This window comes from Bidens hawaiensis, unplaced genomic scaffold (genome assembly GCF_021521415.1).
Source record: "Bidens hawaiensis isolate Kalapana, Puna unplaced genomic scaffold, B.hawaiensis_p1.1 tig00018403_1, whole genome shotgun sequence".
NCBI classification, from domain to species: domain Eukaryota; kingdom Viridiplantae; phylum Streptophyta; class Magnoliopsida; order Asterales; family Asteraceae; genus Bidens; species Bidens hawaiensis.
This window is the reverse complement of record NW_027492774.1, coordinates 181,809-205,689: the sequence shown is the minus strand read 5'-3', so window position 1 is coordinate 205,689 and position 23,881 is coordinate 181,809. Positions and strand designations below refer to the sequence as shown.

Below are 23,881 nucleotides of genomic sequence, written 5' to 3'. Positions count from 1 at the left end.
CTTAACTGTAGTGTATATCTTTTCATCTATAAGACTAAAACCAAATGTTGAAAACGCGTAATATTAGACATTCAACCCAGTCTCTATCCTATGATTCAATATTTGATTAAGGGTTATTGTTTCATACACCATGTAAGACCTGTAAACGTAAACGATAGTTTACACAATGTAAGCAAACGTTTACAATGCATATCTTTCTTTCTCATTTGTTAGTGTACCAAACCCAAATCCTTTTGACTCTTATGAAAAGATAGTTCATATAATGATCATAAAGTTGAAACGTCATATATCTTATCATGCAAACAGTACTTCAACACTTCATATCAAAATTTACACTTTACCCCCTCAAACTTTCACTTATTCCAAAACACACCCAATATTTCTTAATTTCTTTACAACTAGCTAGCTCATCCGTATCATTTAATACAACTCCTCTCCCAAAACCAACCAATTTCATTCATCACAAAACCCAACCTTCACCTCTCTCTCACACACACATATACGTATCCACACACACACTAAATAAAACACATATCAAAACCCTCTCGGTTTCTCTCTCTTTCAGCCTTATTCAACGTTTCCTTCTTTTGCTATAAAGATTGCATATTCAGACACCCTTTTCGCCATATTACAATCTTGGAAACCTTTTCCATCGATTCGTGTCATAAAAATACAATCTTTATCATCATTATTATCGTGTGTGTGGGTTTGTACTTTTTAACAGAGATGGCGAATAATAATAATAACAATGGGTCGGTGGCAATGTTTAGTGAGGAAGAGCTGAAGGATATAAGTGGGTTCAAGCGTGGCGGCGATGATTACGTGGAGGTCACGTGCGGCTGCACGAGCCACCGCTACGGTGATGCTGTTGGGACGCTTAGGGTTTTTGTGTCTGGTGATCTTGAAATCAGCTGCCAGTGTACACCTGGATGTGATGAAGGTCAACTGTTGACCCACTTGCATGTTAATGTCAATATGAATGTGTTGGTTTTGTTTGAGTTGGTATATAAGTAATGTCACTTTGTGGTTGCATAATTGTTGTGTTTTTTGAGGGTGATGGATTCATGCACGTTAAGTGTTTGATGATATGTCTCAATGAAATTTGGGTTTTTGTTTCATGGGTTTTTTTGTTATTATTATCTTTGCCTGCTAGTGTTTGTAAGCAGAAGTCAAAGCCTTATCTTGATTTCTAATTTTCTGTTTATGGAGTTATGGTTAGTTGGTTGGACTTATTAACTGAGAAGGTGATGTGTTTGATATGTGTGTTATTAATATGCTATGTGAAGTTGTGAACCATGTGTTTTGTTATGTTATGTTATGCTATGCAATGCAGAGTTCTGTGTACTTCTGTTATTCACTTGATCAACACAAGTTACATGTTTACATGACAAACTTGAAAGCTTGTGGTTTATATATGGAAACATATTAGATGTTTCAGACTTACAGTAATTGGTCTTAGATGGGTATTATTTTTGAGTTATTCAGAGTAATTGTGATAGTTGAGGTTCAAAAATGCATAATGACGTTCTATATACATGTTTCATATTGCTGTTTTGTCTATGGATGTTGAAGCATGTGGTCTATCATATTCTCTATGATATCTTGGAAGGATTATTTGATAATTATACAACTGTTGTGACTGATGCTAGATGTGAGATTTAACTATTTAAGCAGGGTTTTTAGAGTCAGTTTTCATGTGATCATTGTATGCATTTGTTATCTGTTATGATTGGTCAACATTGATAAAAATTGATGTTATATCATGCAAATGCTAGGTTTTATTCATTTTGGGCATGCTGCATTTTCATTCATATACTCATATAAACAGAAAAAGAACAGAAGATGTGATAACGGTTGACCATTAAAAACTTAGGTTGACCTATGAAATTGAGGATGAGGGATAGCATAACAGTAAACAAATTTTTTTAATTAATTTCCATATAATGATACTTGCTGTCTGTGTTAATTAATAAATATCCACAAAGGTTAAATCTTCATCCTTTCCTGATTAAGCTTTTTACTAATTTCAGTATAATGAACCTTGCAATCTGTGATTGTCAATAAAGATTCATAAAGTTTAATCTTTATATTTTCTTGAGTAAATTCTTTATTAATTTCCATATAATGTATGTTGCCTCCTGTGTTTGTTAATAAAAAGATTCATAAAGATTAAATCTTTATCCTTTCTAGAGCAAATTATTTTCTTAATTTCCATATAATGATACTTACTGTGTGTTTATAATTAATAAAGATTCATAAAGGTTAAATCTTTAGCCTTTCTTGATTAAGTTTTCTATTTATTTCCATGTCATGAATTTTGCTGTCTGTGTTTATTAATCAAAATTCATTAATATTAATTGTTTTTATCTTTTATTGAATAAATTATTTTTATTAATTTTTAGATAAGTTAAGCCCGGCTGCATTTGAGAAGCATTCGGGAAGAGAAACATCAAGAAAATGGAAGAATAATATTTGGGTGATTGTGGATGGAGAGAAAGTAGCATTGTTCAAAACTGCACTTCTCAAATATTACAATAAAGCATTGACCAATGGGTCAAACAGGTCACACGCGGGCCGGGTTTGTCATAGGGATGAATTTGTTAGGTGCACACAATGCAATAAGCATAGAAGGTTCCGCCTTCGTACAAAAGAGGAGTGTCGGTCTTATCATGATGCGTTTTTAGATGCTAATTGGAACTGTTCTCATATGCCTTATGACAAGTAATTATCCATTCTTATAAGTATTATTTATTTAATTTTAAAATGATGATTATATTTGACTTTTGGGCCAAAATGTATACTTTTTGATACAGGCGTGGGTCGGGTTGGGCACGCAACAATTTTTGTCGATGTTTGTTTTATGAATAATTGAAGTTTTAATATTGAATATGATTACAAAAGCTATTTTACTAAAATAATAATTTTGGTTTGTAGAATAAAGTGATTTAAGGGGTTGTTGGTATTTCAATACATTTCTGGTCATGTTTGACCCTTTTAACCCGTTGCATTTTGTACTGATTTTAGAAGTAAAATGTAAACGTTTATAAGTCCATTCCACCTTTATTTATAACTGTTTTTTTTTTTTTTTTGCTTTCACTAACTGTGTATGTTTAAATTCATTTACACATTTATGATGAAGGGAGGTCCAAATGAGGGATTGTCTAAATTCGGACCCGCAGTCACATTTAACTAACGGGTGATGTTCGGTCAACCTGATGGGTTTGCCGGTTGACCCTTTTAACCTGCTTATTTTTTATTTTTTTTTAAATCGAGTTTATGTCATGGGTAGGTATACTATGTCAAAATTTAGAAGTTAAAAGAAAATTTTACATCGACTTTAATAAAGTCGGGTTAAACGAGTTATAAATTTTACAGTTTTTGTATTTTAGTTATAAATTTATAGTTATAGAGTAATAAACATGCAAAAGGTAAAATAAAATAATAAAGTCGGGTTAAACGAGTCATGTTTGTGTCAAACCGCGAATACTCGTTTCATGTTCGAGTTCATGTGTCTGACATGATTTTTGGTCTGTGTTGGGTTTTCGGACCCACCAACCTGTGAATGTGACCCGTTTAGTTCCCGTGATTACTTTTTATGATGATCATGATCGTTTACATTTACATTATCTGTTTCAGAATAACATGTGACGGTGACGAGGAAAGAGCGAGCCGAAGGATATACAGAGGGTGCGTGCGTTCACCGACCTGCAAAGGCTGCACGTCCTGTGTTTGTTTCGGCTGTGCCACCTGTCGCTTTTCAGACTGTTCTTGTCAGACATGCATTGACTTCATCATCAACTCAAAAGCTTAGAATTTACAATTGACATTATCATTTTATCATCTTTGCTTCATATGCCACTGTTATTTTGTTCTGCTACTTATTTAATTTGACAATAATTCATTCCCTTAATTCACACGAATGCTATTCGTAAAAGTTCATTTTTTCAAGTCAATTGTACTTGCAAACCTTTATTTATAATGTTGCAAAAACTTATTGTTTAGAAAAAGTGATTTATATAACCTAGCAAACAGATCTGTTTATTGCTCACTCCATTATAATGGAATATATAAAATAACTCATTGCACACAAAATTTGATTCTTTTTTCCATGTCTGTCATGATATTGAGTGAAGACAAAAGTACAATGGTATAGCTTATTTTATGTAGCTTGATGTAACGCCATACCTTGAAAATAAGTGACATGTTGCATCACCTTAAAGAGTCCTGATTAGGGGTGAGCAATAACCGGTGAGCAATAACTGAATCGTTAAGCGAAACCGAACCGAAAACCGACGAAACCGAACCAATATAACCGAAAATCGAATTAACCGAAATTAACATAACCGAACTCTTCATTTTTTAAATATTTTAAAGCCTTTTTCCTTCTATTTCATGCATTATATGCATTAATAGTATAATACTATCATTTTTATGTACATATATCTCCATTTCATGTATTAATATCTCAATTTCATATATTTAAACCTTCATTTCATGTAGTTATACATTCATTTCATGTATTTTTAAGCAAAATTTTAGCCCAAGTTTGATATTGGTTATTAACCGAAATTAACCGAACTGAACCGAACCGATAGCCGATCAGTTAGGTTGGGTTAATGCTAATAACCGAACCGTGCACACCCCTAGTCTTGATGAACAAAAAATATTTAAGCATATCATTAGCTAGGCTGGTTTACTCTGTTCACCGATAATAACAAAATAAATAAGTGTAACTGATGCTTGAGAAATGATAAGTGCAATATGATTAGAATAACAACATGATAGTATGATACTACACAAAAGTATAACATCAAGATCGATAAACAAAAAAAATAGTTAAGCATCCATCCAGTCGAATATAATTTGTAACCAATGCAGGTTGCTGATCTTGAACCTCATATAATTTACATATACTTGTGAAACATATGTACAAGGTAAATTTCAAATGGTATTGTCGTTCAAACTTTTACTGCTGTTTAACTTGTTTGTTGTTAATAATGTGACGCGGAGGTTTGAAATCTTAATCTTGTTCTAAACATTGCATAAAAGTAGTAAGAGTATATGTGATGGGGCTCACGAACCACATGCATTAATAAAAAAGACAAGATATGTTGGGACTTACACATAAACATGCATGTGATGAAGTTAGTCATAAACTCATAATGCATTCCCTTGACTGGTGTTTTCGATGTAGCGGATCAGGTCTACTTGTTAAGACATCTGTCTAAAGTGCGTGAAATATTCAACGCCAATGTTTCCAATTATGGAACTTCACATATATCTCCTCATGATGATGTTGGAGCACATGAGGCCCCAAGAGAAGACTAGCATGGGAGACAAAAGCTTACATGTTTATCATACAACTAGGAGTAAGGTCTTCACATAAACAAAATCAAATAATACAAATATCAACATAGATTAGGATTTAGGCATTACTTAGTTCTCAAGTGGAATTTGGTTTGCTCCGACAAGAGTCATCACTCATCATGAATGTTGTATACATACTACTATGAATATTTCTATATTAGCATGTTTTTCAAACCCATTAACACATATTTATGAGAATGCTTATGAATACCATCAAATGGGACGATCGATCCAAAGTCAAACAGTGCATCAACCATTTGTATTATGTTGCCAAATTCTACAGCTTTTTACTTGTGAAAGTTGGCAAGACTTTGTTGGAGCTGACCAGACCGTGACGGTTCCGTACACTGATTGTTAGATTGTATGTCTTCTGCCAACCTTGACATGTTTGGTGCTTACCGGCAATTTGTAGCTAACCTAATTCCAATAATGTAAGGTTGGACAATGCTATTCTATCTACTTTTGGCTTGTTCTCCAGCTTTGACTTTGTTTGGGCTGACCAAAGTTGGTTAAGTTGATTTTACTTCTCATTGTTGATCTATGGTAAGCCAACCATCTTTTTTTTTATAATAAATTTTATGTCCTCTTTTAAGTTGTTATATCTTATGAGAGCATGAGACTTTGCTTTTATGCTTTCACTTGATTGGTAGATCGGTGGATATTATAGCTTAAGTTACCCAAGCCCATTACAAATTTTCAATATTAGGCCAAATAATGTTTTAAGGTATGTGGCTAGAGGTGCATAAATCGGGCTTTTCAAATACCCGGATTCAGGTATGGAACCGGGTTCAAGTATAACCTGGTTTTGGAAAATCGGGGTCTGGTCAAACACCTTTTCCTACAAAAGTTTCCATGCTATTTAACAAAACACACAATATTGAAGTTCAATCAACATCTTTTAAGTTACCTTCAATCAACACACAATATTGAAGTTCACTATACATAAACATCTTTTAAGTTACCTTCAATCAACATCATCTAGTTTATATCCAATCTTAAATAAAGGATAACCACATATTAACTGTCTCAACTCTCACATAAACTCAAAACTAACTAATGCGAGATATATCAACATCTTCCAGCATCTTAAACGTTTCCGCAGCACCAAACTTTCTCCATTCTTCACCCGAAGGCGTACCATGTTCATCATCACTGTCATCACCGTCATCAGGTTGATCATGAGAATGCGTCGATGATGCATACTTAACACTTTTTGAAATGCAATTTTGTGTCGCAAGCATCTTCACTCGCCCATGATGTGAGATTTCAACAGTCGTGTCACTGTCATCGTCTGTAGGGAGAGGTTGTTTCCATGGTTCCCCGTCCATCCGCATGTATGTGCAGTCGGCTGCACCCTTGTGGAACTCAAATTTCACGCGCTGTGTCTAAACACAAAAAAGTAAATATATTCAAATTTTGTTTTTCAATACCGAAATTAGAAAACACCCGTGTTTTAAATTTTGGATTCAATTATAACCTGTGCGAGACGGGTCCCGTGACCCTTGGGTGCGAGTAGAACGAGCCCATGCCATGCGTCTCTGAATCCAACAATCTCAAGAAGCCCGTCATCAACATATGGTGGTGTCAAAATCTGAAAGGAAATGTTATAAAAATATGTAAAATGAGGTCCCTGGTTTGAATCCAGCTTCCACTGGTTTTTGCCTTCAAACTTTTGTAGGCCACTTGCTCAACATAAGCCGCATTTAGGGTTGCAACAAGCCGAGCCCATGCTTGACTAGCTTTAAGTTCTGTTTCTGAAGTTTGAGCTCGGCCCATGAATAGTTTTTCAATCTTGGCTCATTTATTATTTATTAATTGATTTATATTTATTTTAGTTTAATTAATTTTTATACTTTTTTAACTATATTTTTTAAATATTAGATAATATATATTATTTAGTTACTTTATCATAGTTTTATATGTAATAATACCTAATAAATATATATTATTATATTAAATAACATTATACAAATAATAGGCTTGTGAGTCGGCTTGAGCTCAATAAGGGAGATGCGCTAGGGTTTGTTTATTAAACAAGCTTATTTTTTGAGCTCAAGCTCACTTAAACTCGATATTTTAACGAACCAATATCGAGTAGCTCACGAGCGTCTTGGCTCGTATACACCCGTAGCTGCATTTTATATCGGCTCCCAATGGTTAGCAGGGTGTTGTTGGTTATTTATCATAAAATATGATTATAAAAAAAGTAAAAAATGATACTAACATCACCAGTTTTGTTCCAATTTCGTTTTGGAGTTCCCCAAGGATTCAGTCCCCCGGAGAAACTAAGCAAGTTGAGGCATAAAATTGACCGGATACTGCAAGTCAACAAGGATGGTGTTGGTTAAAATTTAAAACAGTATGGATAAAAAAACAAAAAGGTAGTTAATAGTTATCAGTTATGTATTACCTATGATGTATTTTGAGTTCTTTCCATACACCATGCCTTTGCATAACCTTAACCTTCATAAGTTGTGCAATATTCCTGTATTTAAAATTAATAATCAAAACTCATCAGGACCAATCATATTATGTGTCTGTGTGTGTGTGTGTCTATATATGTATATATATAAGAGTGACTCATTTGGACCCAATGTATAATTTAAATAGACCCAAATAACCCAATTTTCGAAAAACTAGTCATCATTGCCACGTCTACATCATGTGGTCTACCAACCCAATTGCATAGTATTTTTCATAACGAGCCTTATTAATAACTCACTTTGACGAAGGTTGGAAGAGAGATGCAGCAAACCAGCCTTGAGCACAACCGATCTTCGCATATGTGGTCTACAAATAAAACCACATGGTAAATTTCACGCCGTGAGAGAGACTGAGAAAGCGAGAGAAAGGGCGGGGGGGGGGGGGGGGTAACACCATACCTGATTAGTCAACTGGTTTTTGAATTTTTCTGGATGTAACTTACGCTCACAATGAAATGCATACGATACTTGAGCATCCATGCCTATGTAACAGATTTTTAAATATCATAAAACACAAAAGTCAACAGTTGACTTAACAAAAAAAAGTCAATGGTTGACTTACCCATGCTGAAATAGTTCCAGAATCCACCACGAAACGTGTCGTGACCTGACTGAACATTTACCAAGTGAAAGTGAACAAGACATGTAGCAAACAACTTTCAAATTTTATGGAACAAAAGCAACTTTTTATTAATAGTTTACCACATTAAGTTCATCAGTATCAGACACGCGATTGAATGCATGCAAAGAATGTGGCAACTCGAGGGGAGCGATGGGATCACACGACCCTTGTTTTGGGGTAGATTTCATCCTCATTAGAATGTGCCAACTGCATCATGTAAAAATTCAATTACAAATATAATATAAATATTACTACTTCTGAAATCTATTGATTGATGAAAAAATAGATATACCTGTCTATCTCCATTTCTTTTCCTTCCAAAAATTTCTCCAAGAATTTTAAAACGGACGCGCGATCGGTTCCTGGATTCTTCTTTCCCTGAAAGTTAAAACATCATGGTTAAAATTTATAAAAACAACAAAGGGATTATAGTTTAATTAACTGGATATATGCTAAAGATGAGCAAAATTACTGCATTATAGAACAGGTAGCCTTAAGTTGAACTGATATTCAAATTAAGTTCACTATTGTTAGAGGTGGCAATTCGAGAACAGAAAAGTGCTTTTAATTTCTACTTATCACATCAATTAATTAGGAGAGAGTTATAACTTATACGCCAAAGACTGTTTTCATCTCTTCCAACATTTAAAATATCTAAGCAAAATTCATTATTTAAAGAACCTACACATGTGTAAATATGTGTAGGTTTTTTTAAAAATGAAAAGAAAAAACATACGAACAAATTAGTTTAATGATTTTTGAAAGTTTTTGAAACAGCATACACTGTTTTAAGTTAGTTCTTTTTGTTCTTGTAATAATTTAATATTTTGTAATGAACCTAGTAAAGAATGCTTTAAAACTACAATTGAAAGGTTATGGACCATTGATTTAAAATTGGTTGAGATGATCTAAAGGCTCGACGTCAGCAAATTTCTTGAATCAAAAGGAATGGAGGAGTAAAATTGGAATAATCTAAACTGTTGATTTTTATCAAGTTCCCTCTTAAAAACATTAATATATTTTTTTCATATGTTAATATTTATTTAAAGTTACACCATAAAATCAAGCATTTTATTTTATCTTAAATTTGATCATAGTATTTTTAATTATTCTATATAAAAAACTAAAAACAAACATTTTTTTAAGCGTGTTGAGCTGGTTCCGATTTTTCAAATGCTGCCTTGTTATTATACTGTATAATTTATACATAGTCTTTATTTTTCAAGATGACATTTTAATTTACTTAAACATGGTGTTTTATATATAACTTTATGAAATAAAAAGGAAAAAGTGTTATGTGGGTCAGCTATACCCAGCCCGGTCCGACCTGACCCGACCAGTTTTGACCCATACTAAAACCGACCCTTCTGGACTCGGGCCCGACCCAACCCATTTCAACCAATAACCAAGGTAACTAACAGCAAACATTTAACATAATTCTCACCCAACCAAATGCAAACGGGAGATTATTTCCCGTTCCTAAAGGCACAGTTGCTATCGGTGGTGGATGAGATAACTTCAGATCACTAACAACTCCAAGCAACCAACCCGCGGTCCCATCTCCACCTGCCACCTGTCATCCACGTCACCAACATCCATTTCAATCATACACACAACATTACAATCCATATAATACATCTTAAATTCAAAAACAAACTCACAATCACTCGCAATTTCTGTTCTATTTTAGCAGCCAATTCATCTCCTTTATGCTTAAGGCTTTCAAGAGTGCCGTACAGTTTTCTCAACACTTGATCAGGAGCATGTTCACCTAAGTCAAAAACCTGATTCGGGTTTAGAACAGATTGGTATGTGACAAGAAGTTGACCACCGAGTTGACCACCACTTTTGGAGTTGATGAATACGATTGTCGGGCATGTGGGATCATGAAGAACCTCGTGTTTTTCACCCGGGACGAGGATGTAATCTGGAATGTAGAATTCCTTCAAAAAGGTTTCGGAAGATGAGTGTTGGTTCTTCATTTCTGGCAGACATATCACATAAAACTTTAGGAATTTGACAAAATAGATACATACATGTATACTAGTATATATATATTTATACGTATGTGATATATATATGTGTGTGTGTGTGTGTGTTCATTGGGGAGGGTTATAGACAGAACACAGTGTTTTTGAGAGTACAAGCAAGCAGAACAAATAGATCATCTGTTTTTCACATCTTAGAAGTTTTTAAAACATAAAAAAATGGTAAATATGCAATTTTTATAAATCTTTTATGAACTATTAAAATTTGAAACAAATTTCATTCACATATAGCGCCTACACATGCATAAGACCGTGTGTATTGTATGGAGCCCCTACCATCATTGCCGTATTATAACCATTATTAAAAATAATACAACTCAAACCACCAACCAACCAATCAGACCCTACCAATCTTCCCCCATTCGAGGCTTTGTGGGAAGCGCTCCCCCCTCCAAAACGCCCAAAGCGCCCCACTACAGGTGGTCTAAGTCATGTGTGCATAAACTCTTAAAAATATATAAATATATATGATGGTTTTCATGTATATAACATATAAATTTGTATTCTAGATTTGTAGAAGTATCCCTACCTATAGCTTTGCTGTCGGTGGGATTTTACTGGGTATGATTGATTGATTGATTGATTGATTGATTTGTAGAAGTATATTTTTTTTAAATAGGAATTATTAATCAAAATATTCAAGGAGTTAGGTTTGTTCGTGCAACAATTTAGTGTTTTATAATGAATCTCAGTCAGCATATGTGAGTGTGTATGTATGTTCATGTATAGTATGCAGATTCTTTTGTATAAACTTAGTACACATGAGTTGCAAACTATTATTTTAAATACACTTTGTATTTGAAAAAAGAAAAAGAATATGTGTAGCAATATTTTCACTGGTGGATGAAAAGTACCCAGGCAAATAAAATATCTATAAGGCTATGTGTAGTGGAGGGGCTACAAATTGGGTTGTTTTGCGCCCAGTCAGCAAGGGGTGAGAATTTGTTTTTGGGGTGTAATTGTGTAGGGGCTACAAATAGTAATATAATATATATATATATACTAGACGGGTGCCCGCGCGATGCAGCGGGTGTTTGAACTTGTTAATAACGTAACAAATATAAGTGTTTATGGTTCGGTTAAAACCTTGAAATCGTTTAAATCGGTCATTGGTTTGACTTCTTCTTTCTTTTTCTTTTTTTACTTTCGGTTTGTTGGTCGGTTTCAAAATTTTCAAAACGTAGTGAACGGTTGGTTCGCGGTTTATACTGGACACTGAACACCCCTACGTAACATATTAATTTATTTAAAATGTAAAAATTATAACAATATCATATCCAAATTAAAGAGAATTAAATGCTCGTTTTTATGGTGTAATTTTTTTATAAAAATATTAACGTTTGAAAAGGCTATAGTCGTTTAAAAATCATGGGTGGGAAGTTAGTTTACAAGTTAAATTAAAAACATAATATGGTTAAAGATGAGGGACCAAACTTGTAAATTGAATGGATTGTGTTTAAAAGACAAGTTTACCCTTACTAACACATGTACCTCATGCTTTAAGTGTTGTAAATTACTTAAAATTGGGTGTCTTAATTTGCCCTTGTTTGGTGTATTATATATAGTATAGATATATGGGAGGGTTATACTAAAAAGAAGTAGTTTCCTAGGAATACTAGGAATAAATCATAGCCATTGGATCATGTTAATCAATGGTTGAGATTTAAAATCACCAATAACCGACATAGTTTCCTAGAATTACTCTTTAATCATTATAACCGACATAGTTTCATAGAATTGTTCTTTCACCATCATTTGTAATGTCAAATGTCAAAAATTTATTGGTTCTTACCATTCTTAGGAAACTCATTATTCTTATTTGAACCCTTTTCTATATATATATATATAACACACATATCCATACATGCCGGCCCCACCACCACAAAATTCGCCCTTTTCTTCCAAGCGACGAAAAGAACTCGCCCCCGCCCCTTTTTGCCCAAAAATCGCCCCCCCCCCCCCCCCCACCAGGGGGGTGGGGGGTGTTCGCGCCCAAAATCGCCCAAATTGTAGCCCCATTACATATGGCCTAATGTTTATTTAACAGAATTAAAAACAAACAAGATTATTATATGTTAATAATAAAGATCCAAAAACATTTTAAGAATATAATCAGTCGGACCCCTTTCATGAATCGTGACAGTCACTATTAACTCTTAACCGATGATCCATAATTAAAGTGATCAGCCCAAATTAGTTTGATTATCTTTAAGCCTGCTATATATTAATGGGAATAAAATAAATTTAATTAAAAAAAGTTAAAATTATAAACATACGAAGCTAGTATTTGACTTCTGTAATGTGATCCGAAATCATAAAATTTGAAAATCCATGGTGTAATTGAAAGTGGTTGTAAGCTAAAAGTTTAAGAAAGTTGAGGACTTTGTGGATTAATTCGATCAAATTGGAAAGAACTTGTGTATGGATGAATAATAACAATAATAATGACGTACGTACCGGGAGCAGCTTCGGAGAGAAATTGAGATCTGAAAGTAGTTGAACTACGGAATTTGAGTTGACTTTGGAATTGATTGTATCTATTCAATCTTTTAAATTAGTTTCAGTTTCAAACCATGAGATGGAGTTTGTGTGTGAGAGAGAGAGAAAGAGGATTCTGGATAAAGTGAAGAAGATGCAGAATTGAATTGAATTGAACTGTGGTGGGGTCGTTGACGATGATGAATTGATGATGATGTAGTTTAGATGACCCAAATGAATAAAAATAATATATTCATAAGTCTCAACTTTTTCAATATGATTTAAGTAATTTATGGTGAGGCGATACATTGAAAAAATAACCAATGAGATTGATGAACCATTTAAAAGCTGACACGTGACAAGAATCTGATAAATTCGATCGTATTTTTGAAAATCTTGGGTTTTCGTCCAAATCTGTTCATTAAATTTTTTGTAAAAAGCAGTCTCTCCAGACGGTTTTTTTTATGTTTCATACATGGTCTGTTCAAATAATTATTATTCCTAACTTCATCTTCATCTTCATCTTCCATCTTCTTCCATTGGAGCAAACTACAATATTATCAAATTCCATTGTAGGTTTCGGGTCTAATAACGGATTATAGGGGTTTCTTTGGTTGGTTTGGAGCTATAGCAGGGTGATGCATGCGTGGTGGAAAGTGGTGGTTCCGAGTGATGGTTTAAGTGACAGAATTAATTCTTGTTCTGGTGGGTCCGGTGGAAAGTGGCGATTCCGAATTCTTGTTCTTACTTGAGTGGTTGAGTTAATTTGTTGATTATAAAAGAACAATGGTTTATTGTTAGATGAAATATGAAGATGAAGAAGATGAAGAAGATGAAGATGGAAGATGAAGATGAAGATGAAGATGAAGAAAAGTTAGGAATAGTAATAATTTGAACGGACCAAATAGGAAACAAAAATAACCGTCTGGAGAGACTGCTTTTTATAAAAAGATTTAATGAACAGATTTGGACGAAAACCCCAAGATTTTCAAAAATACGGTTGGATTTGTCAGATTCATGCCACGTATCAGCTTTTAAATGGTTCATCAATCTCGTCGGTTATATTTCCAATGTGTCGCCTCAATACAAATTGCTTGGGTCATATTGGGAAAGTTGGGACTTTTTGAATCCTTTTTTTCTCTCTCTCTTCATTTGGGTCATGTAGGGAATTTTCTCTTAGAACCGAGAATTACGAAAGAGAAAATTCTCAATATAACCATTTTACAGTGAGAGAGAAGAAATGTGTTTTAGCTTAATAAAATATGGACTAAGGTGACACGTTGGGATAAGATCCAACGAGATTTCTAGACCAATCGTAATTTGACATGTGATCCGACCAAATTTTTGAAAATCTTTAAGGAATCATCCATATTTTCTCACTAAATATTTATCTCAAAGTAGTCTTTCCAAGACGGTTTTTTATGTTTCCTAACTTATCAATCCAAATTTTAAACACCTTGAAAAATGTTCATATAAATTATGTCTTCCAAGACACATTTGAGACGAATTTGTACCAAGAAGACGAGATTATGGTTTTGTTCTTATAAGTTGAGATTCCGTCCACAACAACAAGATTTATTTTTAATCCGTCCACACCAACATGTAATGTAAATATTTTTGATGAATTAATTTTCCTTATTTTTCATGTTTATATATGGCATCCTTCATCTTCTTCTTTCATTTTAATATACATATCTAGGACTGGCAATTTATACACGAGACACGAATACACGACACGTACCTACACGACTTTAACATGTAACAGGTAAGGCCTTAACGGGTTTCGTGTACTAAACAGGTAGACACGAAATTACCTGTTAATTTTCATGTCTAAACAGGTATAATACCTGTTTACCTGCTAGGTACCTGTTAATACCTGGTTATTTTTAAAATTATATATATATATATATATATATATATATATATATAATTGCCTACTATAATATCCTAGGTGTTGCTCTCAGGTTGTTCCCCCCATTTTCTAGAGCCACCAGATTGTTTGATTTATAAATGGAGACTTCTCATGCATTTGACCCAAATTTACGGGTATGGGTCTCACCAAACCTAGATGGTTTTTAAAAGGGTTATAACATCTCATTTAATTGTAAAACTATTTCATAAACAAACAATAATTTTCACGGGGCATGTGTCTCACCAAACCCGGATAACCCTTAAACGGGTTATATCATCTCATTTATATGTGAAAAAACCCATTAATTATCAAAAAATAATTTTCACGGGTTATGTGTTTTACCAAACTCCCTCAAATGGGTTATAAGATCTCATTAATTGATAAACAGTTTCATTATCAAACCCTAATTTAATTTATTTGCTTGACATGTTCTTCATTGCTGGTTTATCATCTACATCGTCGGTTAACTTCCAATACTACCACCATCGTCAACTAAATCAACGCCTCTTTTTTCATTAGACAAATATTTGTGTTCATGTTTGTACATTTAAAAAAATCAATATGCTCGTGTTCGTTTATGTTTGTTTGTTAAAAATCTAAAAAACCTAAACATCTCAACTGATAAAATCCAAACGTTAAAAAATATAATAACAAACTAATATATATGTATTAAATTAAAACTAAACTACGTAAAAATCATCATAAAATAGCAAAACGATTAAAAAACAAAACTTTAAATAAACTCCCGTAACACGAGAGGATCAAACTAGAATATATATATAATAGTTATATTATATCATCGATCCCTAACCCTAAATTCATCCAAACAATTCTTACAAACCAAACCACAGTCGTCGCCTACTCGCCTCTCATCATCCATCCCACCACCGCCGGCCATCCTCCCGTCGCCGACCTTCCTCTAGTCGTCGGTCATATCTCTCTCTGGCTATCACCCGTCGCCGGCCTTCCTCCTGTCACCGGCCATATCTCTCTCCGGCCATCACCCGTCGCCGGCCATATCTCTCTCCGCCGCTAGGTTGTCAAATATCTATTTCTAAACAACTATTATCGTGTACTATCGTGTATAATCATGTATACCAGGTAGTGACATGTTCATGTTCGTGTTTGGGTTACAGGTACACGATAAGTTTTCGTGTCGTGTACATGTATACACATTTCGTGTTCGTGTATTATCGTGTTCGTGTCTTATCGTGTACGGGTATACACGATATGTCAACCCTATATATATCACCCCTCATTTTCTTGCGAGAATGAGTATATTGTTCATTTTGATAGCATCAACCAAAACATCGCCTACCCTTTTCCTAACATCCGCGTTCATCAAGAGTGGGATGCAGCAAATGGTGTTTGGGTTTGTACCCGTAATGGAAGAAGACGAACCCAGAAGAAGATCAAGGATGATATATATATATATATATATATATATATATATATATATATATATAGGGTTGGTTTCATTACAGAACTCCAAAAAACTTAAGAACTTTAAGAACTCATAACAACCAACAATTTTTTTGAAAATTTTTTATATATTACTATTGTTATAGAGTAGTTATATCATATTTCTAAAATAATTTTTTGATTACATATATAAATCACAAGTTTACATATGTGTAAAATTTATATAATAACAAATTTACATACGTGTAAACAAAAATTTAGAATTGTGTAAAAACTAATTTCATAATTGTAATCGTAAAGATAGATATAAAAAGTGATAAAACTACACTCAAATAACATGAATATACAAAATTTTTTATAAAAAAACGTCAGTTAATAAGAGTTCCTTCAAGTTCTTAAATAATTTAACAGTTCTGTAATGATACTCACCATATATATATATATATATATATATATATATATATATATATATATATATATAATATAAATGAAAACATCAAAATCATACGTGTCGCAATGTGGTCGTTCCCCCTTTTTTGGTGTTACCATATTTGCTTGATTTTTAAATGGAGGCTTCTCATGCATTTGACCCGAATTCACAGGTATGGGTCTTACCAAACCCAGATATTCTTTAAACGGGTTATAACATCTCATTAAATTAAAAATTATTCTCACATGTGAAAATCCTATAAAATAGGATATACTAAAAATTATTATATGATTTAAAAAAAAGATATTTAAAATTAAGAAACAATTTTATAGTAAAAAAAATAAACGGGTATTGGTCTTACCAAACCTATATAACTTTTAAACCAGGTTATAACATCTTAGTTATTTATGAAACCCTTTTATCATCAAACTCTAACTCTAAGTATATTTTAAATTTCCTTACAATAAATAAAGTTAAACTAAAAAAAGTATATAAATATTAAAAACGAGTAATATAAAACAGCCCTCGTAATACGGGGGGTTAAACTTATATATATATATATATATATATATATATATATATATATATATATATATATATATATATATATAAGTTCAAGAGAGAAGTCCTCTTAGTGCGAAAAGTATGAGAAATCATCTCAACCAATCAAAATGTTTTCTTTATTATTGTAATTAATTTTATTATAAGGGTATAAGAGTAATTGAAGGACTAAGAGCACTGGCATATGAAAATTTCTGGTCTTACAAAGAAAAGACTAAACGTTTACACGACACCCATTTAAAAGGAAATAAGAAATTTCAAGTCGGCGACCATGTACTGTTATATAACACACGTTTACGTCTTTTCCCAGGAAAATTGAAATCTCGTTGGACAGGTCCACATATAGTTGAATCATTTTTTGACTATGGGGCAGTTGAGATTTCAAATTCTGATGGCCACAAGTTCAAAGTTAATGGACATCGATTAAAACCATACATCGATGGACCATTCGAGACCGTCTCGGAGGTACTAATCCTTCACCAAAACCGATGAACATATTGGAAGTAGGGTCTGGCCAAGACCCTGATTAAACCAGGCTTTGTAAATAAAAATAAAAATAAATAATAATAATAATAAGTTTCCGTGTTATTATGATGTTTTTGGTTGTATGCAGTTTTTATGATTTAGGTACACTACAGGAAAACGGACGAAAAACAGGGGACACTCTGTCGAAATTTCGTTGGCCGTAGGGAGGTTTCTTTCCATTTTACCCACCATATTTTATATGAATCTTTTCACATTGAGGACAATGTGAGATTCAAGTGTGGGGAGGGGAATTACTTGACCAATTGCTTGCTCAACTAATTATAAAGATTCTATAATAAACTAAATTTTTGTAGCAAACAAAGACTATTTTTATAACAAAACCAAAAGCATATCCAAGAAATATTTTTGCAAATAACCAACTGCAAATCTATTATAACCAAAAAAAGTGAAAAAGGTAAAAAGAAGTTTTGTAATATTGAGAAGAATTTTATGCAAAATATGGCGTTTATACCCAATTCCTCCGTTACTGTGAGATAAACCTCATGCCATATAAATATTTTTTTCGGAAGCTTTGAGTGAGTCACATGTTTCATGTGATTTAGAACTTGTCGCAATTATTCATTTCAAGACCGCACGAAGCGTTGTATAAGGAAGAAGGTAATATTGTCACAATCCCATCAAACCATTCTTCAAATCACAAAACCAAAAAACCTTACCATACCACTTTATCCCTCTCACCGGTAAAATACAATACTGGTCTTTTACCGGAAAACCCTATAGAACTGGAAATGCATTCTTTCGATTTCAAATTCCTTTGCTGCATACATTTCGCAAAAAACCTAAGTAGCCTTCAGAAGTTAGGGAGAGAATCTTTCTCTTTAGCAATGAGGTGAAAAAAAAAGTGGCGCCAGGACGAACATAGGCAACCATTTTGTGGAGTTTCCAAAAGCACAATGAAAAGAAGAAAGAAAATATATGAACGATTCTTAGGATACGGAAACTGATCCCACGAAGGAAGATGTAGAAAAAGTCAAACGCAGTCTCACATGAATATACCGAACTAATGAGGGTGGGGGCTATTAGGCTCAAAGTCGAACGATCCATTAGTTGGGAGTTATGTTCAGAGCAGGATTGAGGAAGAACTGATCCACATCCTCGACAAAACTGGTCTTGACGATCTAACCTTAAAAGAGTCACTAGTTAAAAAAAAGCAATCGAGAGAAAGGAGCTAACCGTTGAAGACATCTTAAGCCACCCCCGACATGCAGCAGAAGTTATATTTACCATCCTCATTAACCTAAACCCTTGAACCACCACAAATACCAAATCCCGACTCACACAAAACCAACCTATATTACCTTCTAATCTATGCAACCCTTCACAAAGGTGGAGATTTGAAATTGCTACAAGCTTATTTTTCACAGGTTGCATTTTGACTAAGAGTGTTCACATACATACATCACAGGTATGATCAGATATAAAACCGAGTGTGAGTGGACATTGTGAGAACGTGACGTTTTGCATTAACGGAAACTCATAAAAACAAAAGTTCTCTCTTATTTATCACTAAAAATTTTTTTGGTTATTTTTGTTTCATCTTCTTGGAGCTCACTTAAGGGATGGTTATAATCTAAGCTTGCTGTTTTTAGAGGATATTTATAAAAAGATTACTTGAGGACAAACAATGTTCAAGTGTGGGGATGTTTGATGTACATAGAAATATACATCTTTTCGGCATCAAATAATCCCTAAAAACTGCAATTTCTATTTAATAACATAGCATAAAACGCTACTTATCATAATAAAACATACTTTCATGTAAAACCAAGCCCTAAACGAAGAAACAAGCAAAAAGACGAAGAAAAACAGAAGAAAACACAAGAAAACAAAGAAACACGCCCCCATGCTTCTAACACAAGAAAAGACAAAATCTGAAAGAAAAATCACGGGGTCGTGCTCATCAAGCACAGAGCCGTGGATGAGAACACAGAGAAGACAAAGAAGAATTGAGCACATGTCACTAAAAACCACGGGGTCGTGCCTACCAACCAGGGGGGCGTAGCCACCTCATGGAAAAGACAAACAAATCTGGCACATGTCATAAAAATGCACGGGGGCGTGCTCATAAAAGCACGGGGGTCGTGCCTCACTATCCAGATTGCCTATAAATAGTGGCTCATGTTGCACTCATTTGGTGTGCCTTGAAAAGAATTCTATCCGGTTCTCTCTTATAAAAACACACACTAACACTCATATTGAAGATCTAGTGAAGAGTTTGAAGGCTTAGAGGTCATCACCATCAACCATCATCACCATCATTAAGAAGGAAGATTCATCTGCAATTGGTTAGATTGTTCCAAGTTTAATCATGTATTTGTTACCATCATTCATCTTAATGTTTATCATCATGCTCATTATGAGCTAAACTCCTTTTACCATCTAAAATCTATGAAGAAGCTTTGTTTTACTTGATAATTAATCAAGACATGTGGTGTAGTCTAGTAAAGTACATGGTTATATTACAATTATCTTTTGATACGAAATGTTACTCCATCTTAAATCACTAATTCAAAGTTGGTGGTTGTCAATTCTATTGGCAATCGTTCATGATCGATTCATGTTCTTGAAATATATAAATACTTTGATATATTAACGAAACATGGATCCTTATATTGTACTTAGAAATGATGAGATATAAGTTATGATGTATTTTTCTAAGTCTTGGTAATCCGAATATAGCTTTGCTTAGGATATCATTTTAGTTAAAGAAATCATATGTTAACGGAATGTGTAATTATAACCTACATAAATCATCCAAGGGGAGGTTGTGTGACTACACTACAACCACCCGAAGTTGTTAGAATTGGTATTTGAGAAATCGGAGTCAATCCTAATCTTTCTACTTTACGAAACTACTTGCCAACTTAAATTGACATCATTGAGGTGGTGTGACATTAGGAAAGGGTGGACTTTAAAATGCGCACGTTACCTCCTTAGTGCCAAAGATACTCACTTAAGGTTTAAGGAGCTATCTATCATATATTGCTACGACAAGTTTATCGCATGTCTACATATTAATTATCAATGCTAAAATGGAGTGGATTCTTGATCTTAGATGGTAACCTTCGCATAATTGAACAACTCGTTTATAATTTATTGTCTTGGTCACCTATATATATTATATATAAGTATTTACATTTTATAAAAAGATCAAAAATTAACCCCAAATGATTAAAACATCCGATTAAAGTAAAACAACGATTTATTACTAGAAACATTTGTGTCCACGGATCGATATTTGGTTCTTATCAATACTATTCTACATATGCGATAGGTACACTTGCCTATTTTGTGTGTGTTTAGTCTTTGTAGAAATCACTTTTATAAATTTAAAACACGATCTTGTGCTAAAGCAACTCATTCCATCCTTTTATATTTTATACCACACACACGCATCATTCACCTATTTTATATAATATATATTTATATTATTTCGAAAAGTTTAAAAAAATTACCTAAAAACTTTAACGACACGATCTTGTACGAAAACCACCTATTTTGTGTTTGGTTGGTCTTAGGGGGTGTTTGGCATAGCTTTTTTTAGCAAAGCTTATTGTTTTTTTAGCTTTTTTTTATAAAATAAGCTTCAATTAGTGTTTGGTTTAGCTTTTTTAGCTTAGGCTTATAAGCTTATATAAGGTAATTTATAGAAGCTTATTTAAAGATAATTTTTTAACTTATTTGAAAAAGCTTATTTGTTTAATGAGATAAATTACTTATTTGCATTCAAATGGTGATAGATTAATATAACAAATAAAAAATGATAGATTTAACAACTTATTAAAATGTATAATCTTTATTAAAATGTATAATCTACTTTAGATTATAAAATAATCCAAACACTTAAAAAGACTAAAATGATATAAAATAAGCTATAAGCTTCAAAAAGATATAAACATAAACACAAAAATATAAGCTAGGCCAAACACTCCTTTAGTAGAAATCACTTTTATAAATTTAACACACGATCTTGTGCCAAAACTAAATTCCATCATAACAACTTTAACAACACAACTTTAACAACACACCACGCACTACATCAAGTTTTTGACGCTATTGTCATGGACACGGTATATTTCTGAAAACGATCCAAGTTTTAATTCTCTAACGCCCATGTATGTCTCCTACACTCGAACCTGAGCTTGGTTCACCAATTTTTGAACTCGGAACAACTTTTTCACCGGAAAAAACGCAAACAGACAACAGAAGGCAACAGAAGCCGCCAAAACAATCAAAGACGAATAAGTAGAAGCCACAACATTGGAAAGAAATCAAATTGAATGACAGCAACAAATGATGAACCAAACATGAGCCAGTATGCCAAGCTAGTTTTCATAGGCTACGACAATGAAGTCGCAATATCTGATATCAAATCAAGAACCATTCATATGGTGAAAAATTTAGCTCAACTAAGCAATTAAGAGCATTGTAAAGACATTTTTTTACTCAACTGAGCAATTGCTTCTTTAAAAACAATTTTTCCATTTACCAACTTTGTTCATAGCCAAAGAACTTGTTTGGTTCATTACCTAAATCACTGGGGACAAACATGCCACTTGAAAATCGTCAACTTGGTTTGTGTTAAAACTTAAATGAAACTAGTTGATTTCAACAAGAGTTGGTCTTTGGGTCAATGTCAAAGATATGGTTACTCGGATGCTAGATTACAACATTCAAGTTATCAGATCAAACTCCATAGCCAATACAGAAATATTTACTAAGTTATAACACCGGTCTCAATTTTATTATGAACAAACTAAAGCAAGTGTGTGGTTACTACCGAAAGCACTTGTACCACCATATATCAAAAATACATCAACACTAACCCGGGGAGTCACTACTAGCGCCACATTACTCACAATCACTTGATCTAACAAACTAGCGTCAAACCGTTAAATGAACAGAGAATGTGTCACCAGTAGTAATTCGCAAAGAAAGTGATCAACATATATTCGATTCAAGGTACCAACACCTAAAATAGTTCACAATACACCGCCTTTAATAAAGAATTAAAAAATCACATGAACAACCAAACATTACGCTTGGGAAGAATAACCACAACAAAAGTAGATGTATGGTTATAAAACAGAATAAAGAATATAATAACTTATATACTTATATGGGCACAAGCAAATGACATTGAGAAGTTCATCAGATAGGAGCGAAAGACTAAAAAATTTTCTAATCACAATAAAAATCATTTGAACTATGCAAATGATCATCATTTGAACTCCTCAATCTTCAACGAAAATTCAAAAGAAACAAACTATTAGACTTCAACATAGGAATAATAAACTAAATAAAAAAAAGGATTTAAAAAACAGGCCTCATTAAGATGATTAGAATACACAACACGGTTAAATTCAGACATATGCTTGTCTTTGATTTAAATTTAATCATAGGCCAAGTAATAAAAAAACAAGGAAATAAGTGGACTCAGTTTATGGGTGGTGATATAACAGGATGGTCGGCAAGGGGATTATGAATCACCGTTACGACGAACGAGACCTTATCACATTGCATCGTCATAGCCCTCTTTTATTTATTTAAAAAAAGTAAATATAAAAATCAAAAACAACAATGAATAAACACAAAACAAAGATGGATCTGTTAAAGGATGCACAAACCCTAGATCTGGAAGAATGCAGTGTGCGTTTCTACTTATAGAGGGGTCCTTCTTAGGGTTTACCATGGTATTCGTTTCCTGTATTGGGCCGGTTTCATTGGGCTTCAGGCCCCTTTCGATTTTAACCTATAGTAGAAGAAACTAGAAAGAGTGTGTTTGGATGAAGGTGAGTGTGACAACATTTTGGCAATCACCATGACATATCGTAAGATGATGTTATTGCACTTGCTTTTTTACAAGGTCGTTGTAAAAGTTGCTAGACGGTCTTTAGGCAGCCCGACCTTCCTGAAGAAAGTACTCGAGGAGTACTCGGAGAGTACTCGGACATGATAAATATAAAGAAAATTAATTTTTAAATAATATATATATTTTAAATATCATAAGTT

At 33.4% G+C, this 23,881-nt stretch overlaps 2 protein-coding genes and 2 non-coding genes across 5 annotated transcripts; 1 reads left to right on the top strand and 3 right to left on the bottom strand.

Annotated features, from left to right (window-relative positions):
* The first annotated feature begins 387 nt into the window (after positions 1-387).
* LOC143555865 (protein ULTRAPETALA 1-like) lies at positions 388-3,969 on the top strand. Its single transcript, XM_077045340.1, has 3 exons — positions 388-940; positions 2,403-2,721; positions 3,637-3,969. The coding sequence occupies exons 1-3, from the start codon at positions 727-729 to the stop codon at positions 3,809-3,811; spliced, it is 708 nt and encodes a 235-aa protein (XP_076901455.1). The 5' UTR covers positions 388-726; the 3' UTR covers positions 3,812-3,969.
* Positions 3,970-6,351: 2,382 nt separating this feature from the next.
* On the bottom strand, positions 6,352-13,028 carry LOC143555888 (diacylglycerol kinase 5-like). 2 transcript variants are annotated; one of them, XM_077045359.1, is made up of 12 exons: positions 12,974-13,028; positions 10,134-10,456; positions 9,917-10,045; positions 8,765-8,850; positions 8,553-8,679; positions 8,413-8,461; positions 8,250-8,332; positions 8,090-8,157; positions 7,778-7,852; positions 7,592-7,685; positions 6,845-6,958; positions 6,352-6,752 (listed from the first exon to the last, which is right to left on the bottom strand). In XM_077045359.1, the coding sequence occupies exons 2-12, from the start codon at positions 10,452-10,454 to the stop codon at positions 6,417-6,419; spliced, it is 1,482 nt and encodes a 493-aa protein (XP_076901474.1). In that variant the 5' UTR covers positions 10,455-10,456; positions 12,974-13,028; the 3' UTR covers positions 6,352-6,416. The 2 variants fall into 2 exon arrangements, with proteins under 2 accessions (XP_076901474.1, XP_076901473.1); XM_077045358.1 differs by having other exon boundaries at positions 12,978-13,006.
* Positions 13,029-23,012: 9,984 nt separating this feature from the next.
* Positions 23,013-23,103, bottom strand: LOC143555893 (small nucleolar RNA snR60/Z15/Z230/Z193/J17). Its single transcript, XR_013139278.1, has one exon. It is a non-coding gene; the product is annotated as a small nucleolar RNA snR60/Z15/Z230/Z193/J17 (small nucleolar RNA).
* A 198-nt stretch (positions 23,104-23,301) lies between these two features.
* On the bottom strand, positions 23,302-23,403 carry LOC143555894 (small nucleolar RNA Z43). Its single transcript, XR_013139279.1, has one exon. It is a non-coding gene; the product is annotated as a small nucleolar RNA Z43 (small nucleolar RNA).
* Between the last annotated feature and the right edge of the window lie 478 nt (positions 23,404-23,881).

What these genes read in the sequence shown, in the direction of transcription:
- LOC143555888 (XM_077045359.1), bottom strand. Translation starts at nt 10,454, where the DNA reads ATGAAGAACCAACACTCATCTTCCGAAACCTTTTTGAAGGAATTCTAC. An exon ending in AAAGAAATGGAGATAGACAG is followed by an intron (nt 8,680 to 8,764) that starts GTATATCTATTT and finishes TACATGATGCAG; the next exon opens with TTGGCACATTCTAATGAGGA. An exon ending in ATACTGATGAACTTAATGTG is followed by an intron (nt 8,462 to 8,552) that starts GTAAACTATTAA and finishes GTAAATGTTCAG; the next exon opens with TCAGGTCACGACACGTTTCG.
- LOC143555865 (XM_077045340.1), top strand. Translation starts at nt 727, where the DNA reads ATGGCGAATAATAATAATAACAATGGGTCGGTGGCAATGTTTAGTGAG. An exon ending in TACACCTGGATGTGATGAAG is followed by an intron (nt 941 to 2,402) that starts GTCAACTGTTGA and finishes ATTAATTTTTAG; the next exon opens with ATAAGTTAAGCCCGGCTGCA. An exon ending in TCTCATATGCCTTATGACAA is followed by an intron (nt 2,722 to 3,636) that starts GTAATTATCCAT and finishes TATCTGTTTCAG; the next exon opens with AATAACATGTGACGGTGACG.